The sequence below is a fragment of the Diachasma alloeum genome, unplaced genomic scaffold (assembly GCF_001412515.2).
Source record: "Diachasma alloeum isolate Michigan unplaced genomic scaffold, Dall2.0 Dall_scaffold_00378, whole genome shotgun sequence".
NCBI classification, from domain to species: Eukaryota; Metazoa; Arthropoda; class Insecta; order Hymenoptera; family Braconidae; genus Diachasma; species Diachasma alloeum.
The window spans coordinates 336,283-346,146 of NW_021680517.1; the positions used below are offsets into that span (position 1 = coordinate 336,283).

General features: G+C 40.3%; 2 protein-coding genes across 2 annotated transcripts; one reads left to right on the forward strand and one right to left on the reverse strand.

Moving 5' to 3' along the window:
- The first annotated feature begins 299 nt into the window (after positions 1-299).
- Positions 300-2,709, forward strand: LOC107041751. The gene is made up of 5 exons (XM_015262476.1): positions 300-318; positions 385-507; positions 556-917; positions 1,077-1,802; positions 1,867-2,709. Exons 1-5 carry the CDS (start codon positions 300-302, stop codon positions 2,707-2,709), a joined length of 2,073 nt encoding a protein of 690 aa, XP_015117962.1.
- An 85-nt stretch (positions 2,710-2,794) lies between these two features.
- LOC107041752 lies at positions 2,795-3,296 on the reverse strand. Its single transcript, XM_015262477.1, has 2 exons — positions 3,087-3,296; positions 2,795-2,977 (listed from the first exon to the last, which is right to left on the reverse strand). Exons 1-2 carry the CDS (start codon positions 3,294-3,296, stop codon positions 2,795-2,797), a joined length of 393 nt encoding a protein of 130 aa, XP_015117963.1.
- Positions 3,297-9,864: the final 6,568 nt, after the last annotated feature.

Genomic DNA, 9,864 nt, shown 5'->3' on the forward strand with positions numbered 1-9,864 from the left:
TCGATCAATGTTCACAGTATAGATGATGATAAAGACATTGTACCTCTATATATAAGTAAACCAAGTCTACCTGGCCCATGATTCATCTCTTGTTGCTTTGGGATAATGCACAAATAGAATACGATACGCAACCCATCTATCGTTTCGCTTGGATTAAGAATTTATCTCGATTAGTAAGTTCACAATTATCCAGTCATAATCATCATATAGAGTTTTGTGATCACTGTTTAGGCCATTTTGTTACAAAATCATCATTCAAGCATCATGAGAAATACTGTATTGAGATTAACAACTATAGAATGGTGCTACCAGAAGAGGGTAAACATATTCTAAGTTTTAAGAATTATCGATTTAAGGAAAGGGTTCCATTTGTTATCTATGCAGATTTGCAGTGCATCTTGGAACCAACTAAATCGGAATCTGTGTATCAGAAGCACATCCCTCATAGTGTAGCGTTTTACTTGCATTGTGCTTTTGATGACACTCGATCACAATTCAAGATGAATCGTGGGCCCGATTGTATCGAATGATTCATAGATGAATTGCTAAGAATAGCTCATGAGGTCGACACCTGTTTGAAGACAAACGTACCGATGGAGCCTCTCTCACCTCAGCAAGCTTGGGACTTTGCTAATGCTCAAGTTTGTCACATTTGCGAGAAACCCTTCAGTCCAACTGATAAGAAACACCGCGATCACTGCCACTTCACGGGCAAGTATCGCGGTCCAGCACACCCGGCATGTAATGTCAACTTCAAGAATTCTCACACGATTCCAGTAGTTTTTCATAACCTCTCCGGCTACGACTTACATTTTCTCATCAAGACTCTTGCAACACAATTCCCAGGTTCAGTAGATCTGCTCCCTCTCAATAAGGAAAAGTACATGTCCTTCACGAAACACGTTGATGAGACTGAGGTTCGATTTCGGTTCATTGACTCGTTACGGTTCATGGCGAGTAGTTTGGAGAAATTGGCATCCTACCTCAATGATTTTGACAAATCCATTACTCAAAAATACCGCAATGATGATGTGGAGAAATTTCAGCTTTTGACTAAGACAGGAGTTTTCCCATAGGAGTACGTGGACTCTTGGGAGAAACTCAATGATCCTCAATTGCCTCCCATCGAGAAATTCTATTCAAAATTGAGTGATGAGAATGTCTCTGCTGAAGATTATGCGCATGCGCAGAGAGTTTGGGATGTTGTTGGCATCATATTTTTGGATGAATGCTCCGACCTCTACCTGGCAACAGATGTTGTGCTTTTGGTGGATATCTTCCAAAATTTCAGACCTACTTGTTCTTCGGTGTACAAACTCGATCCCCTCCATGACTACACGGCACCAGGATTAGCATTTGATGCTATGCTGAACTGCACTGGTGTCAACCTTGAGCTTCTTACAGACATTGAGATGCACTTATTCATTGAGAAGGGGATTCGAGGAAGGATGGCTCAATGCTCCAATCGGTACACTTGTGCCCACAATAAATACATGGGTGAAAAATTCGACCCCAACCAAAAGACTTCTTATCTGATGTACTTCGATGTGAACAACTTGTATGGAGCAGCCATGTCCCAGTACTTGTCTTATGGCTCATTCCAGTGGGTTAATCCATCAATCGTTGATATCCACACAATTGCAGATGATTCGAGCAAAGGCTACATGCTTGAGGTCGACTTGGAGTATTCCAAGGAGCTCATTGAGACCCACAAGTATTTACCACTTTGCCCGGAACATTTCGTTCCCCCAAATAAGAAAATCTCGAAATTAATGACGACATTGCTTCCTAAGAAAAATTATGTGATTCACTATAAGAATCTCAAGCAATGTGTGAAATTTGGGGCTAAAATTGATGAAAATTAAGCGAGTACTGGAATTCAATCAGGCGCCATGGCTGAAACCGTACATTGACCTCAATACAGAATTGAGAAAGGAATCGAGCAATGAGTTTGAGAAGAATTTCTTCAAGTTGATGAACAATTCAGTTTTCGGAAAAACCATTAAGAATGTCAGGATACAAAAAGACATGCAGTTAGTGACGAAATGGGAGGAGAGATATGGTGCCAAAGTTCGCATCGCTCAACCCAACTTCCACAGTGGCACCATCTTCGCTGATGATTTAGTCATTGTTCAATTGGAGCGTACGAAAATGTTCTTCAACAAACCCATTTACGTTGGTTTCTCAATTCTGGATCTATCCAAAATATTCATCTATGATTTCCATTACGATTATATTAAACGAGAATTTGGTGATAGTCCTAAGCTCATGTATACGGATACAGACAGTCTTTTGTACGAGTTCAAAGTACCTGATATTTATGAATGTATGAAACGTGATATTGCTCGATTTGATGCATCCGATTATCTAAGCGATAATGTTTATGGAATGCCGCTCGTGAATAAGAAAGTATTAGGACTTATGAAGGATGAGTGCAATGGAAAAGTGATGAGTGAGTTTGTTGGTTTCAGAGCAAAATTGTACAAGTTTAAAATTCATGGTGATGAGAGAGCGAAAAAACGTGCGAAAGGAGTGATAGGGTCGACACTGAAAAGGATTGCGTTCGATGATTACAAAGATTATTTGGAGAATCATGAACATTTTATCGAGTCCCAGTATTTAATCAAAAGTAGTAAGCACGATGTACATACTGTACACCAGAAGAAATTAGCTCTAAGCTGGGAAGATGACAAGAGAATTCTCTGCTGAAACTCTCATGATACTGTGCCATATGGGTATTGTAAATAAAAGAAAAAAATTTCGAAAAATGAGTTTTTTATTATCCATTTATTTATTACAATGCATCCTTATCTATCCAGCTATTGTGTGAATTATCAAAACTCAACCACTTGACAAAGACTTTGTTTCCACGTCTTCGGAGTATTTTCTCCACGAGGTCAACGTCAGGATATGTGACCTTCGTTAACTCCTCCTGGTAGAATCCACCCTCAATTGGTTGGTCCTCATATTCGATGAGCTTGTAGGTCACAGGATTGGTTTACAACTTCACTTATCGTGAATATCTCCGTCGTCCAGTTGGGTGTATATCCTTTCTCGAATATGTTCTTGTACTTGCTGACGCGCACCTTATCTCCAACCTTGAACTTGATTTCCTTTGTGCGAGGAGTCTTGAGTTTTCCATAGACATGACGTAACAAGTACTTCTCATGAGCAGCAGTGACATCTTTAGCTTTCATCCGGATGGTGCGATGTTTGGTGTCATTATAGGACTGAATGAGACTCTTCACTATAGGAATCCACTCATATGTTGCTTGTAAGCTGAACTGTTTCCACATCTTCTCTGTTAGTGTGCGATTGAATCGCTCCGACTTGATGAAATACGCCAAGGTTATGAGAATCCCACATTTTCGTGGCGTATACATAAGGAACGAAATGCCCAAGTCAGGTCCACGCAAATATGAATCGGCTATTGTCAATCTTGATGATAAGGACGGGCCTGGGACGCATTGGGTCGCATAGAAGAAGCGGAGGAATGAAATTATCTATTTTGATAGTTTTGGTAATCTTCGTCCACCTCAAGACCTGATGGATTACTTCGGTGATGGTAGCATTGTCAAGTACAATCATGAACGCTATCAAGATTATGATACGGTGGTGTGTGGACATTTATGTCTGAAATTTCTCAAAGGAGAAATGATATAAAACCTCAATACGTTACTCTATAAACATCAGTTAGATATCAGGTGCGATGAGTGACTCTTTTACATTGACATTATCAGGCACTTCTTCGGCATTGGAGGCTCATTACTTTCCTCCAATTGAATTATCACCATTGAAGAATTATACTCTGGGATTGGCTGAACTATTAACCTTCAATTCCATTCCCAATATTGAAACCGGGAATAACAAATTTTATGTGGGTGATAGAGTTATTGAAATTCCTACAAGGAGTTACGAAATTGAAGATATTGAGAATTTCTTGGTTGAGAAGGTCGCCGAATATAATATAAATATCAGCCTTAAGCCCAACAATAAAACTCTGAAGAGTATAATCAGGTGCAGTCACCCGATAAATTTTGATCCGGAAGATTCGATTGGGCGGTTATTGGGCTTCATACACGGTATTCTCCCGCCCCATATCAGTCATGAATCTGACTCGCCAGTGACGATTCTCAAGGTCAATTCACTACGAGTCGAGTGCAAAATCATCAGTGGAGCGTACATCAATGAATAGCGAGTACACACTGTCCATGAGTTCTTCCCGACTGTTCCACCAGGATATAAGATCATTGAGGTGCCATCAAACATCATTTATCTCCCGATCGCCGTACAGGCAATAGATCATCTCCAGGTGAGAATTGTCGATCAAGAAGGTCAATTGGTGAACTTCACAGGAGAGGTTATAATAATAAGATTGCACATCAAAGCCTAACATGGGCATCGTTTTCAATACCAAATCCGGAGTTCGTTATAAAAGTGAATCACCATTGCCATTTCCAAGCAGTCATCGACGACCTCTCAAGGCGTTAAAACCGCAGAATCGAAAATTCCTAAGAAGTTTAGGGCTCAAAGTGCGAAAGAGAAGAAAAAAAAATCAGTGAAAAGAAAAATTCATAGTTTCCTCTGCTGTTGCATTGTCATCTACCATCGTAAGCCATGGAGGAGATCTTGAAAATTCAAAAACCCATCGTCTTCGATGAATATATCGCCCATTACGAGGTTCATGCACATCAGCCTTTGGCATCGGCAACGTTCAACAACAACGATGAAATTCGCATCGTCGCCCAGCATCAAGATTTGTGCCTGCTGCCGAGTAAGAGTCCACTGTATGTACACGGACCCTTGACGAAAGCGGATGGAGGAGCTGTAGCGCACACGAGATTAGTGAATTGTGCTATCCTCCATTTATTTGAGGAGATCCGCTATGAATTGAACGCCATTGTGATTGATAGAAACAAAAATGTTGGCATCACGACACTGATGAAGAATTACGTGTCGCAAACTCCCGGTCAAGCTGCTCTTCTGGAGAATGCTGGTTGGGTAGTCAAGGACAACTAATCAGCAATTATCGATGCGAATGGCTATTTGGACATCTCCATACCTTTGAGTATGTTGTTGGGTTTTGCTGAGGATTATGAAAGAATCATTGTAAATGCAAAACATGAACGAATCCTGATACGAGGAAATACCGACATGAATGCAGTCATCCAAGCACCGGCAGGAGGAGCTGCTGCCGAAGCATTCAGACTCTCACTGGATAAAGTAGAGTGGACGGTTCCCTACATCAGAGTAGCTGACTCTAAACACGTCTGGGTGGTGAAATGCTCAACTCAACTGGAGAAACCTCNCGGTGAAATACCGTACTCTAAGGTTCCACAAGTTGTTGAGGATATCGCTAAAAATGCAACTAACCTCTTCGTGAAAGGAGTACAGAAAAAACTGTGGTTTCAAGAAATCCTAGGAAATTCTAAATCAGTGATCAATTTGNGGAGATCTTGAAAATTCAAAAACCCATCGTCTTCGATGAATATATCGCCCATTACGAGGTTCATGCACATCAGCCTTTGGCATCGGCAACGTTCAACAACAACGATGAAATTCGCATCGTCGCCCAGCATCAAGATTTGTGCCTGCTGCCGAGTAAGAGTCCACTGTATGTACACGGACCCTTGACGAAAGCGGATGGAGGAGCTGTAGCGCACACGAGATTAGTGAATTGTGCTATCCTCCATTTATTTGAGGAGATCCGCTATGAATTGAACGCCATTGTGATTGATAGAAACAAAAATGTTGGCATCACGACACTGATGAAGAATTACGTGTCGCAAACTTCCGGTCAAGCTGCTCTTCTGGAGAATGCTGGTTGGGTAGTCAAGGACAACTAATCAGCAATTATCGATGCGAATGGCTATTTGGACATCTCCATACCTTTGAGTATGTTGTTGGGTTTTGCTGAGGATTATGAAAGAATCATTGTAAATGCAAAACATGAACGAATCCTGATACGAGGAAATACCGACATGAATGCAGTCATCCAAGCACCGGCAGGAGGAGCTGCTGCCGAAGCATTCAGACTCTCACTGGATAAAGTAGAGTGGATGGTTCCCTACATCAGAGTAGCTGACTCTAAACACGTCTGGGTGGTGAAATGCTCAACTCAACTGGAGAAACCTCGTTATATCATCGTAGGATTCCAAACGAACCGCAAAAATCAAACCAATAAAAATGCCAGTCGTTTCGATCATTGTAATATCCGCGACATCAAGCTCTTCCTCAATTCTCAAAGTTACCCCTATGATAACCTGAACCTTGACATTAGTCATAATCAGTACGCATTACTCTATGACATGTATTCGAATTTCCAAAGCTCTTACTATGGTAAAGAGGCTCATTTTCATTGATTGTTCAAAGCAAAATGAGTACTTGTCCGGACCAGTTGATATTCGTTTTGAATTCGAGTCTGATCGTAATTTTGCCGCTCAAACTGCAGCTTATTGCCTAATCTTACNTCGTGAAAGGAGTACAGAAAAAACTGTGGTTTCAAGAAATCCTAGGAAATTCTAAATCAGTGATCAATTTGGAAGATTTGGATTGTCCAAAATTATCAGNTCCGGTCAAGCTGCTCTTCTGGAGAATGCTGGTTGGGTAGTCAAGGACAACTAATCAGCAATTATCGATGCGAATGGCTATTTGGACATCTCCATACCTTTGAGTATGTTGTTGGGTTTTGCTGAGGATTATGAAAGAATCATTGTAAATGCAAAACATGAACGAATCCTGATACGAGGAAATACCGACATGAATGCAGTCATCCAAGCACCGGCAGGAGGAGCTGCTGCCGAAGCATTCAGACTCTCACTGGATAAAGTAGAGTGGACGGTTCCCTACATCAGAGTAGCTGACTCTAAACACGTCTGGGTGGTGAAATGCTCAACTCAACTGGAGAAACCTCGTTATATCATCGTAGGATTCCAAACGAACCGCAAAAATCAAACCAATAAAAATGCCAGTCGTTTCGATCATTGTAATATCCGCGACATCAAGCTCTTCCTCAATTCTCAAAGTTACCCCTATGATAACCTGAACCTTGACATTAGTCATAATCAGTACGCATTACTCTATGACATGTATTCGAATTTCCAAAGCTCTTACTATGGTAAAGAGGCTCATTTTCATTGATTGTTCAAAGCAAAATGAGTACTTGTCCGGACCAGTTGATATTCGTTTTGAATTCGAGTCTGATCGTAATTTTGCCGCTCAAACTGCAGCTTATTGCCTAATCTTACATGATCGTATAGTGGAGTATCATCCAATCAGTGGGGGGTGAAAAACATGATTTAAACATGAACAATTATGGTTATCAGTGATTTTTCATTTTTTCCATGTAATATTTTTTTGATGTAATAAATTTTTGTCTACCTTATATGTATATCAGCATTTTTTTATTGAATGAACATCAAAATCTCCTCGATCTCTTAAACTTATTACGTCTGTAAGGATGATGATTCCGTTGTTGGCTGCTCTCCTTACAGTGGGAACGTTTTACCGCAGAAGAACGTTCATCTCCATTATTAACCCTCCAAGTACTGGGTACTGGTTCCTCTTCCAGATGTTCTTCAGCACGAGGGATCTTTACGTCGCGCTTTGGTGAAGTACTAGCGACTGGTTTTTCTTTCTCCTCTTTCGCCTCACCTTCGTCCATATCCAAGTTACGACGAAATTTAACAATTTTATAATTTCCTTGCAATTCCAGGAAATCTTGTAGAAAATCCCATGCCGTTTGCGATGGATTGATGCCGTAGTAATTTATGATGATTTCATCGTATTCGCAGACGTATGGTGCTATTGAGGTTAGCAAATTAACTTCGTCAGAAGTTAGGTTATGTTCGCTTTTTGGTCCAATGCGAATACTGTTCACAAGTTCCAAATTCTCCTTCAGTTCGAGCAAATCGTGGAGACAATTCCATGCCGTTTGTGGTGGATTATCACCATAATGTCTGATGACAATATCGTCGTAGTCCACCAAAAATGGTGGGAGCGCACACAGTAATTTCACTTCGCCTGGGTTCAAGTGATCCATAATGAAGACTGACGGGCTCCCAGTGAAAAGGCTTCATGTAAACGGCTGGGGAATGTTCTAGAATGCATTGAGAAGATTTTGCGCATTTCAATCATCTATTGCAATTTATGACGTAATTCATTAAACGAATTTGCGACGTTTCAAGCAATCCTCTGCTGCTATTATTCATTTTCAATATCATGCGCATGCGCTAAATATCCCAATTCCCACCTCTTTCTCTTTCACTAACCATTCCGAAACAAGTTTCCCCCACCCAGCTCATCTTCCCCACCACTACGCAGTACTTTTAAACGTAAACAGTTCCAGGAATTGTTGACATACAGTTCAGAGTATTGCGCGCAATAATGAAATCGAATGCCTTGAAAAAATCTCTTTCGTCGAGAGCAATCAGTCGTGATTGAAAGCGTGAGTGAAAGCGATTTTGTACGTTCAGGGATTTCAAAGTGATGAAAATACGTCCATCGTTAAAGAGCTGGCAGTTGCCTATACCAACGACCCGCAACGAGTTGAGTATACTCTCTTCAAACCACCCTATTCATGGAATAAATTATCAACTAAATCCAAACGTTCCAACACATGGCTCATGAAACACTTCCATGGTATACTCTGGGGAGCCGGTGAAATACCGTACTCTAAGGTTCCACAAGTTGTTGAGGATATCGCTAAAAATGCAACTAACCTCTTCGTGAAAGGAGTACAGAAAAAACTGTGGTTTCAAGAAATCCTAGGAAATTCTAAATCAGTGATCAATTTGGAAGATTTGGATTGTCCAAAATTATCAGACTTGGAAATTCCAAGATGTTCGAATCCCCATAACGACCATGAACCGATGCCATTCGTTCGTGCTTTAGAAAACGTGAAGAGTTTAAGGACCTGGTACATAAATCCGAATGTCAGTCTACATCGATCTCTGGACATTTTCTGCACCCTGCAAAGTTTCAAGGGGATGAGCAGTCGAGATATTTCCCTACTTCCCAAAAAATTTCTACTCATGTTCGCGTCGCAGAGCATTGAAGATGTCTGGAATGAATTACCTGAGAGTTTGCAGAAGGATAAGGATATTCTGAATTGTCGTAAATGTAACATACATCATTCGTCTAATCCACCAATTAAAAAGAACTATTCTGTATGTAAGTTCTTCAAGGACGTTAAACCTTATAAAGTGAAAACAAGCAGAATTATTCTCATTCACTAATCAACCATCAAGAAGATCANACGTCGCGCTTTGGTGAAGTACTAGCGACTGGTTTTTCTTTCTCCTCTTTCGCCTCACCTTCGTCCATATCCAAGTTACGACGAAATTTAACAATTTTATNTAAAATACGAAGTCTAGTTGGAGCAGTTTGTCGCAGGAACAGCAGCGAGAATTTGAGAAATCGAAAACCCTGGCGGGTAGCAAAACATATGACAAGGAAGCTGCTCCAGGAAAATACGGTGCTGTGAGTGATATGAAAATCAAAAATGAAAAAAATTTTTAAGTGGAAATGTAAAAAAGAAAAATATATATATTAATATATATATACGATATGTATTATATTTCTTTCAATTTTCCCCCTATCCGTAGAAATTGAATTAATGAAAAAATACAGCATTTGAAAATCCCCCGAATGACATCAGAGAGCTCTATATTATCAACTGTTGAGATCACTGTTACTGAGAGATATAGAAAATTTAGAAATAAAATGGAACATTAACGANGGATTGATGCCGTAGTAATTTATGATGATTTCATCGTATTCGCAGACGTATGGTGCTATTGAGGTTAGCAAATTAACTTCGTCAGAAGTTAGGTTATGTTCGCTTTTTGGTCCAATGCGAATACT

Coding starts and splice junctions, on each gene's coding strand:
- LOC107041751 (XM_015262476.1), top strand. Junction 508..555: donor ATCACAATTCAAGATGAATC/GTGGGCCCGATT, acceptor TGCTAAGAATAG/CTCATGAGGTCGACACCTGT. Junction 1,803..1,866: donor TGCTTCCTAAGAAAAATTAT/GTGATTCACTAT, acceptor ATGAAAATTAAG/CGAGTACTGGAATTCAATCA.
- LOC107041752 (XM_015262477.1), bottom strand. CDS start 3,296: ATGTGGAAACAGTTCAGCTTACAAGCAACATATGAGTGGATTCCTATA. Junction 2,978..3,086: donor AGTTCAAGGTTGGAGATAAG/GTGCGCGTCAGC, acceptor GTGACCTACAAG/CTCATCGAATATGAGGACCA.